This window comes from Colobus angolensis, unplaced genomic scaffold, assembly GCF_000951035.1.
Source record: "Colobus angolensis palliatus isolate OR3802 unplaced genomic scaffold, Cang.pa_1.0 Scaffold158, whole genome shotgun sequence".
Lineage (NCBI taxonomy): Eukaryota > Metazoa > Chordata > Mammalia > Primates > Cercopithecidae > Colobus > Colobus angolensis.
In genome coordinates this window covers 9,271,962-9,290,372 of record NW_012114688.1, presented here as the reverse complement: position 1 = coordinate 9,290,372, position 18,411 = coordinate 9,271,962, and the positions used below count along the sequence as shown (strand labels likewise).

The following is an 18,411-nucleotide window of genomic DNA, read 5'->3' as shown; positions in this document are numbered from 1 at the left end:
ATAACTTATTATTGCTAATAGCAATATGAATGTTTATGGTATGCCAATTTATTGTTTTGTGTACTGATATTTCTGTATCTTTAGGCCATATTGCTTTAAGTATTTGCTTATGTTTAATTTTAGTAAATCCTGGCAGACTGCTTTCTGAAAAGGTCATATAATTCACATTCCTAACAAGGATATAAGAGAAAGCCTGTTTTGTGATACACCCACTCACTGGATTTTATTAATCTTATTTATGTTAATCTTATGGGCAAAAAAATACTAGCTTCTTGTTTTAGTTTTTATTACCCTAACTTCTGGTGGGTTGAGCATCTTTCCTAATATTCATTGTCCATTTATATTTCCTTTTCTGTGAATATATTGCTTGCTTTACCCATTTTTCTATTGGATATTATGGTTATTGAGGGGCTCTTTATTAGGCATAGTTTATCACATGCTATCATGCTTTCATTTAATTTTTTTTATTTCATTAATATTTGGTCATTCGGAACTTTTTGATTTTTATTACTCTAATCTATTAATCTTGTTTGTTATTGTTTATCAGTTTCTTTTCTAATTAAAAAGCCTTCTCCTAATCCAAAGGTTAGGGACACATTCCCAAATTTTCATCCATTTTCATTGTTTAATTTTGATTCAGATACTTAATCCCTATGAAATTTATGAGTTTTTTAAAACGACTTGAGGTAAAGATTCTTTTCAATACAAGACCATAAAATTCATGTAATAAATAATACTAAATTTCACTTTTAGCATAAGTTGAATCAATCTTTTTCACACATACCTCAGCATTTCAGAAATACAAGAAAGTATAATTTTAATAATAGGTAAGATGGGAGAAAGAGAGAAAGCTACATATAAGAAAATATGTAGGCCAGGCGCGGTGGCTCAAGCGTGTAATCCCAGCACTTTGGGAGGCCGAGACGGGCAGATCACGAGGTCAGGAGATCGAGACCATCCTGGCTAACATGGTGAAACCCCGTCTCTACTAAAAAATAAAAAAAACTAGCCGGGCGAGGTGGTGGGCGCCTGTAGTCCCACTACTCGGGAGGCTGAGGCAGGAGAATGGTGTAAACCTGGGAGGCGGAGCTTGCAGATCCGACCACTGCACTCCAGCCCGGGTGACAGAGTGAGAATCCATCCCAAAAAAAAAAAAAAAAGAAAGAAAGAAAATATGTAGAAAACAGCAATCAGTAGACTTTCATGGTAAAAGAAAAGAAAGAGAAATAAAAAAATCCTAAGTTAGAAAAGAAAATACAAGAGGAGTAGAGAATGTTGGAGAGGATCGAAACACCAGTGGCAGACTACAGCATAATAAGCAATGTTCTCACTAAATGTTAGGAGTTTGGAAACTCAACAGATGTTCAGAAGATAGATACAGGAGATGAGGCAAAATGTCTGACTCTTTTTTGGTTCCATATGAATTTTAAAATAGGTTTTTCTAGTTCTGTGAAAAATCTCAATGTTAGTTTAATAGAAACAGCATTGAATGTATAGAAAACTGTTTTGGGAAGTATGGCCATTTAAGTAATATTGATTCTTCGTATCCATGAGGATGGAATGTTTTTCCATTTGTTTTTGTCATCTTTGATTTCCTTGAGCAAAGTTTTGTGGTTCTCCTTGTAAAGATCTTTCACCTCCCTGGTTAACTGTATTCCTAGGTATTTTATTTTATTTTATGTTTGTGGCAATTGTGAATGGGACTGCATTTTTGATCTGACTCTTGGCTTGAGTGTTGTTGTATAGGAATGTTAGTGATTTTTGCATATTGATTTTGTATCGTGAGACTTTGCTGAAGTTATTTATCAGCCTAAGGGGCTTTTGGTCCAAGACTGTGGGGTTTTCTAGATATAGGGTCATGTTGTCTGCCAAACAGGGATAGTTTGACTTCGTCTCTTCCTATTTGGACGCCCTTTATTTCTTTCTCTTGCCTGATTGCCCTGGGTGAGGCTTCCAATACCATGTTGAATAGAAATTGTGAGATAAGGCATCCTTGTCTTGTGCTGGTTTTCAAGGGGAATGCTTCCAGCATGTGCCCAATCAGTATGATGTTGGCTGTGAGTTTGTCAAAGATGGCTCTTATTATTTTGAGTTATGTTCCTTCAATACCTAGCTCATTGAGAATTTCTAACATGAAGGGGTATTGAATTTTATCAGAAACCTTTTCTGCATCTACTAGGATAATCATGTGGGTTTTGTCTTTAATTCTGCTTATGTGATGAATCACATTTATTGATTTGCATATGTCGAACCAACATTGCATCCCAGGTATACAGTCTACTTGATCATGGTGAATAAGCTTTTTGGTGTGCTGCTGGATTTGATTTGCCAGTATTTGGTTGAGGATCTTTGCATTGATGTTCATCAAGGATATTGGCCTGAGGTTTCCTTTTTTGATGTTGTGTCTGTGTCAGGTTTTGATATCAGGATGATGCTGGCCTCAGAGAATGAGTTAGGGAGGAGTCCCTCGTCCTTGAAATTTTTGGAATAGTTTCAGTAGGAATAGTACCAGCTGTTCTTTATACATCTAGTCGAAATCAGTTATAAATCCATCTGGTCCTTGGTTTTTTTGATTGATAGGCTATTACTAACTCAATTTCAGAGCTTATTATTGGTCTTTTCAGGGATTCATTTTCTTCCTGTTTCATTCTTGAGAGGGTATGTGTCCAGGAATTTATCCATTTCTTTTGGATTTTCTAGTTTATGTGCATAGAGGTGTTCATATTATTCTCTGATAGTTGTTTGTATTTCTGTGGGGTCAGTGGTAATATCCCCCTTGTAGTTTCTGATTGTATTTATTTGAATCTTGTCTTCTTTTTCATTAGTCTAACTAGTGGTCTGTTTCATTAACTAAAAGAAACTAGCTCCAGAATTTGTTGATCTTTTGAATTATCTTTCATGTCTCACTTTCTTTCAGTTCAGGCCTGATTTTGATTATCTGTTGTCTTCTGCTAGCTTAGAGATTTGTTTGCTGATGGTTCTCCAGTTCTTTTAGTTGTGATGTTAGGTTATTAACTTGAGATCTTTCTAACTTCTTGATGTGGGCATTTAGTGCTATCAGTTTCCCTCTCAATACTCTCCTTAGCTGTGTTCCAGAGATTCTACTATGTTGTGTCTTTATTCTCTACTCAAATGTCATTCTGGGGCAAATTATTCAATTTCCATGTAATTATATGGGTTTGAGTACATTTCTTAGTTTGATTTCTAATTTGATTGTGCTGTGGTCTGAGAGTTTTTTTTTTTTTTATGATTTCAGTTCTTTTTCATTTGCTGAGGAATGTTTTACTTCTGATAATGTGATTGATTTTAGAGTATGTGCCATATGGCAATAAGAAGAATGTATATTCTGTTGTTTTTGGGTGGAGAATTCTGTAGTAGTCTACAAGGTCTATTTCAACCAGTGCTGAGGTCAGGTCCTGAATATCTTTGTTAATGTTCTATCTCAATGATCTGTGTAATATTGCCAGTGTGGTGTTAAAGTATAAGTGAGAGACTTTAACACCACACTGGCACCATTGCACAGTTACCTCCACATTATTATTATGTGGGAGTCTAGGTCTCTTTAAAGGTCTCTAAGAACTTGCTTTACTTTATGAATCTGGGTGCTCCTGTGTTGGGGGCATACATATTTAGGATAGTTAGATCTTCTTGTTGAATTGAATCCTTTACCATTATGTCATGTCCCTCTTTGTCTTTTTTTTTTTTTTTTAAATCTGTGTTGGTTTAAAGTCTGTTTTGTTTGGAACTAGAATTGGAGCCACTGCTTTTTTCTGTTTTCTATTTGCTTGGTAGATTTTTCTCCATCCCTTTATTTTGAGCCTATGTGTGTCACTGCATGTGAGATGGGTCTCTTGAAAACAGCATAGCAATAGGTCTTGGTTCGTTATCTAGCTTGCCATTCTGTGTCTTTTAACTGGGGCATTTAGCCCATTTGCATTCCAGGTTAGTTGACGTGTGTGGATTTGATACTGTCATCAGGATGTTAACTGGTTATTACTTTCCCATTGTTTTTACCTCTGAAATTTTTTTGGTATAAAATCTCAAAATTATGAATTTGAGAAGTATATTAGGATAATATAAAATAAAAGTAAATGAAGTAATCACAAGAGCAAATATTTAGCTTACAGTTCTACTTTTTTCAAAAAAGAATTCAAGCAATCCTATTCTAAAATTTTATGCACACAAATACAAGGCAATAGAATAAATAACATAAATTATTAGACAAAAAGAGAAGATAGTTTTGCAAGTGCCAGAGATGGGACTGTGACTAGGCTTGAACTAAAAATTTAATCCCAGGCTTCCTGACAGTCAAGGTAAAGAATAAAGTACAATGGGCAAAATAAGAATGATGTTAATTGTCAGTAAATTTTAAAACAACATTTGCCATTATTTTTATTATGTTGAAAGAACTACTCAAGACCAATGGTCAGGCAATGAAATTTTCTTTTTAAGGTTTTGAACCAGGTCTTTTCTGTAATTTATCTTAATACATATATTTTATGTTTCTTAGATTAAATGTGACTACTACATAAGCTCTTTTGTCAATTTGAATATTAATATTGGAGTTAGGCTTATAATCCTATATGATATAGAGAAAGTTAAATTTTTTTTGGAAAAATGATATAATCTAAGTCAATAATTTTGAAGAAATTATCCAAGTGTCTTGAACCTGGAAAAACAGTGAAAATATGTTTGCATATTCAAATAACTAGTTCAAAACACAAAGGACTCAATTATTTATTTCTTTAGTACTGGTGGGAAATTATCAAGTTGTTGATTTCATAAAGATTCAGTACACTCTTTGGATATCTTGTAATTGGGGGTACATTTTGTCCTGTATAATCATCTTGCTTTCTGGAATCAAATAGATTTTTCTAAAACAGAATAATTTTTTATGCTCAAACAGAGAAAAAATTAGGCAGTTCTGGGTTCTTCCTTGGAAGGAAAGCTTTAATCATTTAGACCTGTAATTATTGAGTAACTGACAGCAATAGATAAGCTTTAACATTGAACACTGTTTGCATATAACTAATTGGAATCCTATGTTTGGAAAAGTATCTTATAATTGATAATGCAATAGGTCACATACTAGGCACTCTTTATTAAGGCTATTTAAAGTGTTAAGCTCTATGCTAAATATTTTATGTGAATTATCTCAGTTACCTCAAACAATCTTAAAATGCAGACAATTTTCTTTTATCACCATTTTATAAATAAATAAACTTGGAAATGGTGATATTAGGTAATTCCTAAAGTCACACAGTTAGAAAGCAGTGGAATCAAGATGAAAATGCTACCCAACTTTGGAACCTGCATTTTGGAGAAAAAATAATCAAAATCAGAAAATACCCACTTACCTAAAGTTAAAGCAAATCTCCCCAATAAAAGAGTTGTGTTGCCTTACAAATATGCATTTTAGATAAATTTATCTTGAGCTCTTCACTTTATCCTAGTCTCTAGCCTTTGTTGTGTGTTTTAAATTTTGTTTTTAAGATGAAGAAAATGGACAGTTTCTATGATCAACTTTTAGCTTTTTCCTCCCTGGATGGACTTCCCTATCTACTCTAAGATGGTTTGCTTAGTTCTAGCACATCTCTCTCTTCTCCCATTACTCTCATCTACATCACCAGTCTTTATTGAGCTCTATATTTTATAAAAACCCATCATTCAATAGTTTAGTTTTCACTCATTGTTTAGGTATGTTAAATTTTACCCTCTAATTTGTTACACAAGTTAGTAACACAAATTAATTATACTGTAAAAGCTAGGACTGTGTGTACTTCTTATTTCTCACAAAGCTGATTTTTTTTAACTTTCATGTTCAGGCATTCATGTGCAGTTTTGTCATATAGATAAATTGCATGTCATGGAGGTTTGGTGTACAGATTATTTTGTAACTGAGGTAATAAGCATAGTAGCCAATGGGTAGTTTTTTGATCCTCTCCTCTCACTCTCTACCCTCAAGTAGGCCCCAGCATCTATTGTTCCCTTCTTTGTATCCATATGTATGCAAAGTTTAGCTCCTACTTTAAGTGAGAATATGTAGTATTTGGTTTTCTGTTCCTGTGTTAGCTAACTCAGAACAATGGCCTCCAGCTCCATCCATGTTGCTGCAAAAGGCATGATCTCATGGCTGCATAGTATTCTATGTAATGGAATAGTATGGCTGCATAGTATTTTTTGTGCGTCTATAGTATTCCATAGCGTATATGTAACACATTTTTTAAAATCCAGTCTACTGTTGATGGCATTTAGATTTATTCCACGTCTTTGCTCTTGTAAATAGTGCTGCAGTGGACATATGTATGCATTTGTGTTTATGGTAGAATAATTTATATTTGTTTGGGTATATACTCAATAATGGCATTTGCTGGATCAAATGGTAACTGTGTTTTAAGTTCTTTGCAAAAACACCAACTGCTTTCCAAAATGGCTGAACTAATTTACATTCCCATCAGCAGTGTATAAGCATCCCTTTTCTCCATGACCTTGCCAGCATCTGTTATTTTTTGATTTTTTAATAATAGTCATTCTGACAGTGTGAGATGATATCTCATTGTGGTTTTGATTTTGGCATTTATCTAATGATTAGTGAAGTTAAAAATTTTTTCATATGCTTATTGGTCATGTGCATTTCTCCTTTTTAAAAAAGGAATGTCCTTTGGCCACTTTTTAATGGGATTATCTTTTTCTTTTAAACTTAAGTTCCTTATTGATTCTCAATATTAGACCTTTGTCAGATGCATAGTTCACAAATATTGCCTCCTGTTCTGTAGGTTGTCTGTTTAGTCTGTTGATAGTTTCTTTTGATGTACAGAAACTCTTTAGTTTAATTAGGTCCCATTTGTCATTTTAGCTTATTATTTTTTATTTTTTTATTTTTTTGAGATAGAGTCTTGCTCTGTGGCCCAGGCTGCAGTGCAGTGGTGGGATCTTGGCTCACTGCAAGCTCTGCCTCCCAGGTTCACCCCATTCTCCTGCCTCAGCCCCTCGAGTAGCTGGACTACAGGCACACACCACCACACCCGGCTAATTTTTTTGCATTTTTCGTAGAGATGGGGTTTCACCATGTTAGCCAGGATGGTCTCCATCTCCTGACCTCGTGATCCACCCGCCTTGGCTTCCCAAAATGCTGGGATTACAGGCGCGAGCCACCACGCCTGGCAATTTTTATTTCAATTGCTTTTGGTGTCTTCATCATGAAATCTTTGTCAGGTTTTATGTCCAGAATGGTATTTTCTAGGTTATCTTGTACAGTTTTTATAGTTTTGGGTTTTACTTTTAAGTCTTTAATACATCTTGAGTTGATTTTTGTATATGGTATAAGGAAGGGGTTTAGTTTCAATCTTCTGCATATTTCTGACATAGCTGATTTCTCGAAGGATATTTTTTAAATATTAAGCAAGTACTTGAATGCTAACACCAATAATACTAAGATGCTTTGGTTTGTGCCATGATACCTAGCTAAATTTATGCTTTATGGTTATTGGAATTTTCAATGGAAAAATTATATAATTTGCAACATTGTATAGATACAGAATATATAATATTTTAAATAGATATGCAATGAAAACTATAAGAACATATAGCTGGTTCAAGGATATTGGGAAATTTAAGAGCTAAAATTAAATTGGCTAGCTATTTTCTTTTGTTGTTTCATTAATAATATTATTAAGCTACGCTTTTAAAGGGCTCTTTTGCATGCTTGGTATTTCAAAACAGTGCCATTCTGAAATCAAATCTCATTGCTGATTATGCTTTTTTTTTTACTCCATTATCAGACTTTCTTATTTTCCATTCCTTTATTGTGATAACTTGCCTTTGTGTTATTCAAGGCATAAACATGCCTTTTAGTATGTGGAGTATCAGCATTAGAGATTTTATCCAGCGAACGAGTAGCATGTATTAAAAATGATAATGACATGATGGATTCCTTGGAATACTCTGTTGAAAAGCCAGACTGCATTTCATTTTCAAAAGTGTGAGAGGCATATGTGACCACTGAATCCCAGACACCAGTACATCCTTTTTATTGACATGATTAAGAATCTTGCTGTTAGTATTTGGATGTATTTCATTTGAACCTGCCTGCACCTGTTCCCAGAGGGCAAACAATTGCCCAGGCTGTCACTCTTGTGACAAGTCAGCCCCATTTGAACTGCCAGCTAACAATTGCGTCGACCCGCCTTGATGAATACACTGTGCTGAGCAGCCCATGAGTGATAGAGTGCTACTGGCTGCAAGCTGACTAAGAGAGGACCCTGGTTTAGGAATGATGTGTGAGACTTCCTATCATTTAAAAAGAACGACAGCTTCCTTTTCTCTGCATTTGTGTTGGCAACCCCAGGCACTAATTCACCAGTTGAAAATATGTTGTCATAGATGAATGTTACAAGGTTGAGGGGAAAAGTATCATGTGGCTGAGAATATACTTTTATGGACAGTTTGGATGATAGTGTCCATGAGTAAGAGGTCAACGGGTACAAAGTTACAGTCAGACAGGAAGAATAAGTTCTAGTATTTTACTACACAGTAGGGTGACTATAGCAAATAACAATGTAATATGTATTTCAAGATAGCTGGAAGATTTTGAATGTTATTGCCACAAAGAAATGATGAACGCGTAAAGTGATGCATATGTAATTACCCCAATTTGATCATTATACTATGTGTACATGCATTGAAACATCACGTTGTATCTCATAAATATATAAAAGAATTATTTGTCAATTATAAATTTAAAAATTAGTAATGAAAAAAAGACTAGCTCCTTTTGAGAAAGATTACACAGATTGAGATAAAAGTAGAGATAAAGAGACAGAGAAGAGACTTCTCCCAGAATATGAAAAAAAGAAATTAAGACTTGAAGTAATTTTTTTCTAGTAAGAAAGATAATTTCATTTGTGCTATTTTTCAGTCTGTTGAAGAAGTAAACCTTATAAACTTTTGAAGTCTCGGAGTCACAATAATATTCTACTTAATTGACTTACGATTTTAATAATCTCATCCTTAATCTTTCGGCTTCAATATGGGTTTGAAAAGAAGTATAGGGGTGGAGGCTTCTCCTGTGTTGAAATTCTATGTGCTGCGAGATGCACCCTTGGACTTCAGTGTAACGTGTCTGCTTCTTGGATCAGAGAGGATTATGGGAATATTATAGTTGGTTTCTGATTAAAGACCATAATATGTGTGATTTTTTACTTGGTCAATGAAACTTAAATGTTTCTTAATGGTAATAATTCCGCCATCCATAGTCACTTTTCAATTGTCGAAGTAGGAAGGCATAACTTCAGGTGAATACTTAAATGTAGAACCATCCTTTAATTCACACGAAAGTACTTTACTATGAAGTGTTTCTCTACAATTTGAATCTGCCTTGTAGAAAACAAAGGCATTACGTAGACACTCAGTGAACTCTTGTGAATGAAGGGCTGATTGACTAGATCAATAGGTGAATGAAAATAATGTATGCAGCATAATGAGACACATGATTTCAGTGTATTATAAATATTTTAATAATTTATTTTAGTGGTTAGAAAGTGAAATTTAAGATAAATATGGAGAACATTTTATTTTGTTTATTCTCCTCCTACCATATCTGCATTTACCTGTGAATATGTATTCTTACATATACTTATCTCACTGATGATTTGAGACATTTCAACTGATAATAATAACTATCAGTATGAGGGCATATGTTCCCTGTTAAGACTAAAAACCAGTTACTGTTCATGGCTGGAATCTGATAATTTATACTTTCAGTTTCATTAAGCACAGATTCATCCTACAATATTTATTGAGTATAAAGCACTTATCTAATTCGCTATTACTGTACATGAAGATATTGATTGAACTGACATATAATATAAACAGATTTTCATGAACTTATATCATTAAGACAGAACTATTTATACAACTAATAGTAGGATATATAAATTCATGTGTCATGGCTAGTTTGAAGAAAATAAGATCAGCACATATGCAGATTTTGCTGTGAACTCTTGCGCTAAGGAATAGGAAGGAGAGAATTGGTTGGTATTAGAGTTGAAAAGCTTATTGGATCCCTTGGGTTGGGATCCATGGTTATGTCACTGAGATCATTTAAATTTTTAATTTAATTTACTCATTTTAGTTTGTGAACTTAAACTGCAGTTTCTGTATGTGCTTTCAGCTAATAAACCAAAAACAAAGTAGTTCAAATCAGGATACTAATTGAGGAAATGGTGAATTTAAACTGTGGTAAAATTATGCTCCTTGCCAGCAGGTGAGAAAGTGATTGAAAACTGAGGTCAGGTCTTGTCACTGGTTTAAAACAATTTGGCTACTGATTGCAATAAGAGTGTGGCAATAGTTTCTGAGAGAGTTATCCACAGTCACTGTTAGAGTGAACCAATATCTTTATGAACATGTGCAGTGGATCTATTGCCCTCATGTGAAAGGAGGTGGATAATTAGTCAATCTCTGTTTTGAGTATGTATTATAGGTAGAAACAAGGACCAAGGCTTCTGTTTTCTTGTAGAACATTGCCTGGCACATAGGAAGTTCTCAATATATATTTAGTGGACAAATGAATCTATGTAAGTTGGAAGGAATGTGAAGGACAACTCAGAACCTCAGTTATGAGGAGGGAGAGCAGACTTTATCTTGGATTTGCTGGACTGGTGTTGACTTTGGATGTGTGTGTGGCTGGTGCCCTTGGTCAGGCGTATCAAGCTAGCAATCAGACAGTATAAACAGTGAGGATTGCTGGCATACAAAGCATACACATGCCCGTGCGCGCACACACACACACACACCCCATTTTTATGAGTGTCCCCACAGTGTTCCATAGTTATTTGTAAATAACTGAATAACATGTATAGTTTCATAAAATAGCATCATAATCAATGTTATAAATAAACTAGGGAAGACTTTGATTGCTACCTTTTGCTTTTGCTTTTGCTTTGTATTCATATTCTGTGCCTTGGAATATTTTAAATGGAGTTTGCGCTCTAGAGTGGTGGACAAAATTAATAATGACCAATAGAGATAAAAGGCGAGGACAGACTACACAATTCGTGAGTTCTGATTTTTGAAAGAGAACAATTTCCTGTCTGTCAGTCTTGAGTGGTAGCAGTGGAAAGTTAGCTAAGAGGAGCAATGGCGGGTCCGTGGCTGTGAGTACTTCCTGTCCCAAAGCCTTTTAGCAAATAGAAGGGTCTTGGTTTTATTGCAGTGTATCGTTACAAAATAAGCATTTACAAAAACTTTCTACTTACTAGCTAATGGACATTGGGTACTATTGAACCTCTTTGGACCTCTCTTTCTGGATCTCAAAATAGAAGATAATTATTATTCCATAGGATTAAGTGAGATGTTTGTAAAGTACTATTTCATGGTTTGGTTTACAGTAGGTGCATAATCATGATTATTTTTATCTTTATCATGGTAGCTGTGATATCACTCAATATCACAAAAACAAAACTACAAAAGATAAATTTATTAGAATATACTACATGTATGACATCACAGAGGAAAAAAGACTGTAATTATTTCATTTGATTAGATTAAATATTTTTCTCGTGTAATTTCTACAATTTTGTAAGGAGAACAAGTAGAATTATCCCCATTTTACAGTTAAGAAAACAGAGGCTTAGATAAGTTAAATAGCATAACCAAAGTAGAAACTATTAAGTAGCTGAGCTGTGACTGGGACATCAGGATTTGTCATACAGAAGAATATGTCATTTTCTCTCAACCTCGTGCTGTGTCAAACAAGATTTTAATTATAGTGATGCCAAAAAGGAAAGAAAGAAACAGTTATCAATGACATGAAAAGGGAAGAAGGGTCTGGAGAGCTCCTGACTGTGGAAAGAGAAAAGTCAAAGATCTTACTTAGGACATGAAACAATGGCACCAAACTTGCTGGCTTCGGCCAAGACCTCAGGCAATGAGTGCAAATCTTTTCTTTGCCAAAACAAGCAAAAGCAGGTTCTTACAGCATCACTACCAGAAGGGAATACACGAACAAATGGAATTGGGTAGGAGGCATAGCTGTTTATCAATATGCTTGCAAGATAATTTTTCCCTCCTAATGATAAAGCAAATTTACATATGTGCTCTGAAAGTTTTTTTTTTAAATATAAGCATTTGCTTTATTTCTAAGAGAATAAATAAAATTAGTTTTGAGAATCCTATTCCATAACCCTGAAGCTTTTGTAGCTTTTTTATAGGCAAAGTCTTATCCCAGTGTCTATTTATGTAAATGACAGAAAGAAATGACAGTGAAACTAAATTATAGCATGAGGTTAGGGAGAAATTTGAAAACTGAAATGAGTTTGTATGGGAGGTCAGGTACCCTGGCCACTTGGAGGCCATTCATTCTCCTGATCTTTCTTCTCTGAAGGACTGACTCAAACTTGAACCAGAGTATTTTTCAGCCCTTTGAAATGAAATAATACAATTAATGGAAGCTACTAAAGAAAGGCAGAGGAGCACTCATTTTAAAAATTATATGACCAACTCTCAGAGCCAAAAGTAGGAGTCATCATTTCCATATTCAGATGGTAGATATATTTTTGGAGTTCAGAATGAGTATAACATTGAGTCGTAGCTAACTATGTAATTAATGAAAGCCATTGGTTAAACTGCTAATAAATCAGAACTGATGTTCTTTTTTAAAGAAGAAACATAAGACTCCGAAGGGAAAGGGGAGTTCAGAGACCCTAAAATTTCTGAACAGATACAAATAAGATGAGGAAGAACTCTCCTTGATCTGCTACATTTTCTACTGGGGACACGGCATAGCCAGATTTTATGAAATGGAGAATAAAGAATGAGTAGCTAGAGTGTGTGATTTATTTGAAAAATAGTGGTCATCTGGTGTTTGTCAAGGTATCAGGAGATAAAAGCAAATGGAATTAGACTTAGGGGCTCTGTTGCTTAAAGGCTTTTTGAGTTTGTTTTTTACTGCTGTGTAGCATCTCTCAAATCTTTGTGGAAACTCTGATATGTCTCTGAGACTGTATTTAAAATGCTAAGACCTGTCATGGAGAGCCGGCAGGACTGGAGGCTTGGAGAGAAGAGGATAAGGGCAAAGACAGTTATTTCTTCTCTTAAACTCTGCACTAGCTGCTACAGCTATTGGTGCGGCTGCCACATGGAACTGAAAGAAATAAAGAAACAGAAAAAACAGTGAGGAGTACAGAGACGACAAAAAAAATAGGCAGCATTTAAATGTAGGATACTTTATTTGAAAGTATATTTATGAAAAAACAATTACAAACATAGACCTGTTGGTTAGAAAAGCAAGATTGTATTTCTCTGGACTATAGCAATGTATGCAGTGATTTTTTTATGCTGTTCAGCTTCCTTATTGAGATTCAGTGTGTATGGTACTTTATTGGAAATTGTTAAAACCTTTTTAGGTATTACATAAACCAGTTGTGGCTATCGTAAGTTTCTAGACTGCATATCTGCAGCACCCTGTCGTCGAACTGCCTAGATGTCCCAGAATCTCTTACCAACTTTGTTCACCCATTGCCCATCTTCTGCTCCCTTCACCTTTTTCAGAGGACTGCCCTGACTACTGGAGGTGCTTCACCCTCAGACTCAAAGAGCCTGGAAATGCCAGAGAGTTTACATCTCCCTAGGGAGGCCCATAGCCAATGTCTGACTTTTCCAAAGTATGAAAGCCCAGCTCCTGCCTAATATAAATTACATCCTAATATAGCTTACACTTCAGAAGTGCCCATGGGATCAGGTTGAGGTTGAGATGGGGCTTGAAATAGCTCCCTTGATTGATTTCTGCCCTTCCTTCCCTTTCTTCCCCTACTCCCTTAAGAGTTCTCCTGGAGCACATCTTTAATACATTTCTCACACATGAATCTTCATCTCAGCTTCTGCTTCTGCAGAGCTCAAAATAAGATAAAATCTCCATCTATGCACACACACACACATGCAAGTGTAACCTAAATATATTTGTCTACTTACTGGGCAAATACACAGATCTTACTGTGTCCAGATATCAAGATATACTAGGATGGTGGATGGTATGGTAGATAAAAATTTAAGTTTCATGCACACAGAACACTGTGGTGATAGAAGGAAATAAATAAATAAAGCTTTTGTTGAAGAGACAAAGGATTATTCATTTTTTTCTATAACAAAGTGGATATTTACAAAGGTTTTTCAATAAAATGGCTTTCTAAAAACAACAACAAAAAACAGGAATGGTTGATAGTTAAATGTGATCTATTGAAAATTTGTATACACTCATATATTCCATCAATTCAATAAGTTTTCTGTATCCTAACAATGATTTAGACCAGGGATCTAATCCCCGGGCCATGGACTGGTACAAGGTCCATGGCCTATTAGGAACCAGACTGCACAGCAGGAGGTGAGTGGTGGGGAAGGCAGCGAAGCTTCATCTGTACTTACAGCCACTCCCCATTCCCCATCGCTGGCATTACTGCCCGAGATCCATCTCCTGTTAGATCAGTGGAAGCATTCCATCCTCATAGGAGCAGAAACCCTATTGTGAACTGTGCATACCAGGATTCTAGGTTGTGAGCTCCTTATGAGAATCTAATGCCTGATGGTCTGCCACTGTCTCGCATTATCTCCAAATCAGACTGTCTAGATGCAGGAAAACAAGCTCAGGGCTCCCACTAATTCTACATTATTGTCAGTTGTGTAACTACTTCATTATATATTACAATGTAATAATAATAAAAATAAAGTGCACAATAAATGCAATGCACTTGAATCATCCCAAAACCATCCCTGCTCAACCCCAGTCCATGGAAAAATTGTCTTCCACGAAACCAATCCCCGGTATAAAAAAGGTTGCGGACCGCTGAGTAGACTATATGGGAAATGGATATCAAGTCTGTACTAAACTATATTTTAAAATTTTTAGTATGATTAATTGCTAACATAATTTTCACAATTAAACCAGTTGCTTTATGGAAGAACAACAATGTCATCACTTGTATTATTTTGTAGATGTGAAAACTCCTTCATCAACCTCATCCAGAAGTCACCCTTATTCTAGTGACAGTGAGGATGAATCTGCAGTGGGGGACAGGGAAGCCCACGCTGACAGCAGCACAGAGGAAAGTGCCAGAAGTTCATCTTCTCAGGAGCTGAGTGAAAATGATGAGCCAAGAAAGTCTCACCTTCCAATTGAGGAATCCTTAGAAATTGAAATTGAAGACCAAGAAATAACAAAAGCAGATGTGGAGGCCAAGCCAATGCCAATAGAGGAAAGCTTTGAGAATGTTCTTAAAGAAAGAATGGAGAAAGGAACCCAAAGGATTGCAGAGGGTTTATCTGAGAAGTCCGGGAAACATGTTTCTGCAGAAGAAAAGGAAAAGGATAAGAGTAAGCTTTGGGAAGAAAGCACTGCTCAGGTGAAGGACAAAAAGGCAGGTCTCCCTGGGGTGGAGGAAGGTGGTAAGTATGGCCGTTAAGTTGAGCTGCCATCGTGCTCATGCATGGAAGCTGATTTTGGTCATTGCATTACGCCAAAGCTTGGGAAATACTATTGCGATAATGCTTCAGGTATTCAAAATTTTTCCTGTGTCTCTCTTTGTCACATAATCATATATGTATTTTCAGTTTGCTGTTTGCCTTCTCTTGCACTTAAAAAATTACTTGATAATTTCTATCCAGCCTGTTTCTTATTTTCAGTAAATTCCCTCCTATGGGAATTTCATTTCAAGAATGAAATAAAGCACAGTATGTGTTTGAAGGCAAGGATGTGTGTGGCTTTTAGAGATTACTTATTAGTAGAAATACTATTTGCTTTTAGCTATATATGGATTTTCAGATATATAGCTAATGTTAATAGGTGCTTACTATGTTCCAGGCAAGGTTCTAAACACTTAGATATATTAACTCATCACATCCTCACAAAAACCCAATCTCCCTCTAAGTTACATTCTATTATCATCATCTCTTCTTTACAGATGAAAAATAAAATGTGGCTTCAAAAGGTTAAATAAGTTACCAAGGATTACACAGCTAAAAGAGGCATTCCTAGGATATGAATTCAGGCAGATTTGTTCCAGAACTTCTAAATATTGCCTATCGCATCTGTGTAATATGAATTTAGATTTAGATAATAGTGTAAAATTTTCTTACAAGATTCCAAACTTTCCTTTGAGTTCTTCTCTGAAACTGAGTTACTTTCTGATCCCTGGGGATCCTGAGTGTGTAAGATTGTTCATTTGACATGGAAAGAGTAAGGAGTATCTGGATAATCAGGCCCCAGACCTTAGACACATGGAAGGTCTGATGCTTTTCTCACCTTGAGGAGCAGAGTGAAAGGGCTGATGGGTGTCCTGTGGACAGCTGGATTGTACCTGCCTGACACTTGCCTCTCACATAACCTCCTGTGCCCTAGAACTGGTTCACAGTCCTTTTGTTGCTCTCTCTCATCTGTCTCCCCTGTCAATGCAGGAGCCATTCTTCTTGATTTTAAGACAAAATTTGTTTTCACAATTTAATATTACTAAAATTCAGCTGCATTTTAACAACATATGAATATTTTTAGTGTCTATGTTACTTTTAGGCCCTTAAAAACTACTATTAAACTACTGAGGTCTCCTTCTAGGAATTGAAGATATAGAATAGTTATCTATCACTTCAACCAATATTATTAATCTTCTACTATGCACAAGGCACCATAGTCAATAAAATATGTGTAAGAGAGGGTTTCTCCTATAACATGCTGAGTGGAAGCCTTGGCACACCACCGGACAAAGGTTAGTAGTCCTATGTAAAATAGAGAAGTTACAAAATGCTATGTGGCTTCAAAGGAAGAGAAGTCCTGTTTGTTAAAGGACACTTTGAAAGTTTTCATGAAGAACATATTTAAGAGACTGTAAGGGTTAAATACAATTTTGAAGGTGGGATACAGGAGGGTAAAGATGTTTTAGATAGTGGAGTATAGCAATGCATATGACCTTTGAATATGTTACCAAAAATAACTTTAGAACAGAGTTTGACAAACTTTGGCCCAGGGGCCAAATCTAAACCATTACTGTTTTGTCTTGTTTTCTAAATAGCCTGAAAGCCAAGAATGATTTTTGTATTGTTAAATAACCCAAAAAATCCTAAGAATTTACAAACTGGGACTTTAGAGATAAAATTCATCAACCCCTGCCCTAGAATTATAATACGAAGACCCTGAACATCTTCAAAAGAATTTTTGTCATATATAAATCAAGATACTAGCTCCAATATATTTGAAACTCTTTAATAAAATAATTCAAATCTTTGATCTTGAATTTCATTATGAAATTTTTGTACATATAAGATGTCATCTAGAAAATGTATACAAGATGACAAGCTACTAATCAAAAAGATAGAGGTGTTAAAGGTCAGTAGAAACACTAACATTATTTTCATTTTTTAAATTTTCACTTCAGAAAACTAGATTGTTTACCTGAATTTCTGCAAATAGACATCTTTTTGTAAAGTAGGATAAACATAATGAGGGTCATAATTAGTCTGTAGAATATCAGAAATGTGGCACTATGATCATGTCACCTGGAAAACAGTAGTCTTTGTTTTTCTCTGAGTTTGTGAAATGAAAAGTGTATTGGTTTATTACTTTTCTCAAATATATTGGGAAACCATGTTCTTAACTTGATAACATCTATAATTTTAAAACATTTTGTTATCTTTTTATTAAGGTGGATTCAACACAAGATGGCAAGGTTTGGGATTGTTTATCTTTGTTAAGCTGTAATATATGTGCTATTATTAATTTTTTATTAACAATACACATGGAATGACATTTAGACAATAGAGAAAAGTAATTTTGAAAAATTACTCATAGGTTTATTACACACAAAAAGATCCCTTTTAGCATTTGGTCAGGATTTTTATTTGTAAACTTAGGATTTACAAAGTTTTGTTTTCATATTTTGTAAAATATATCCTGCTTTATATCTTAACATTAGACCATGATCATTTTTCACATCTTTAATCTTTATGAACATATTTAATCTCTGTATGTTATGCCATTCTGTGGTTTTCTCATAATTTAGCCGTTTCCTTATAGTTGGACATTTATATTTTTTCTTGCTTTCACTATTGCTATTAGTACTTTAGTGAGTGTCTTATTACTAAAATTATTTCAAATTTATAAACATTTTCTTAAGATACATTTCAGTAAGCATAATTTTTATTCAAAAGTTATAGGTATTTAAGGTTTTTAATAAACTTTTTTCTCACAAAAGTTTGGTTTAAAAGTTTAAACAGTACAAAACAGACAAGAATAAAGTGAAAGTGAAAGTCTTTCTTGCCCAACCTCTACTCTTTTTCTCCAGGGACAATGGTGGATAGCAATTTTTTTGTGTGTGCATGATTACAGAAATTATAGGTAGGTAGATAGATATAGATATATTAATATGTATT

At 34.9% G+C, this 18,411-nt stretch overlaps 1 protein-coding gene across 1 annotated transcript in view; it reads left to right on the top strand.

Moving 5' to 3' along the window:
• The window catches only part of ERICH3 (glutamate-rich 3), a 119,229-nt gene that overhangs the window by 82,133 nt on the left and 18,685 nt on the right, over positions 1 to 18,411 (top strand). The window contains exon 12 of the mRNA XM_011936922.1: positions 14,989 to 15,438. Within this exon, the coding sequence (XP_011792312.1) occupies positions 14,989 to 15,438 (450 nt within the window). The remainder of the gene's footprint in view (positions 1 to 14,988; positions 15,439 to 18,411) is intronic.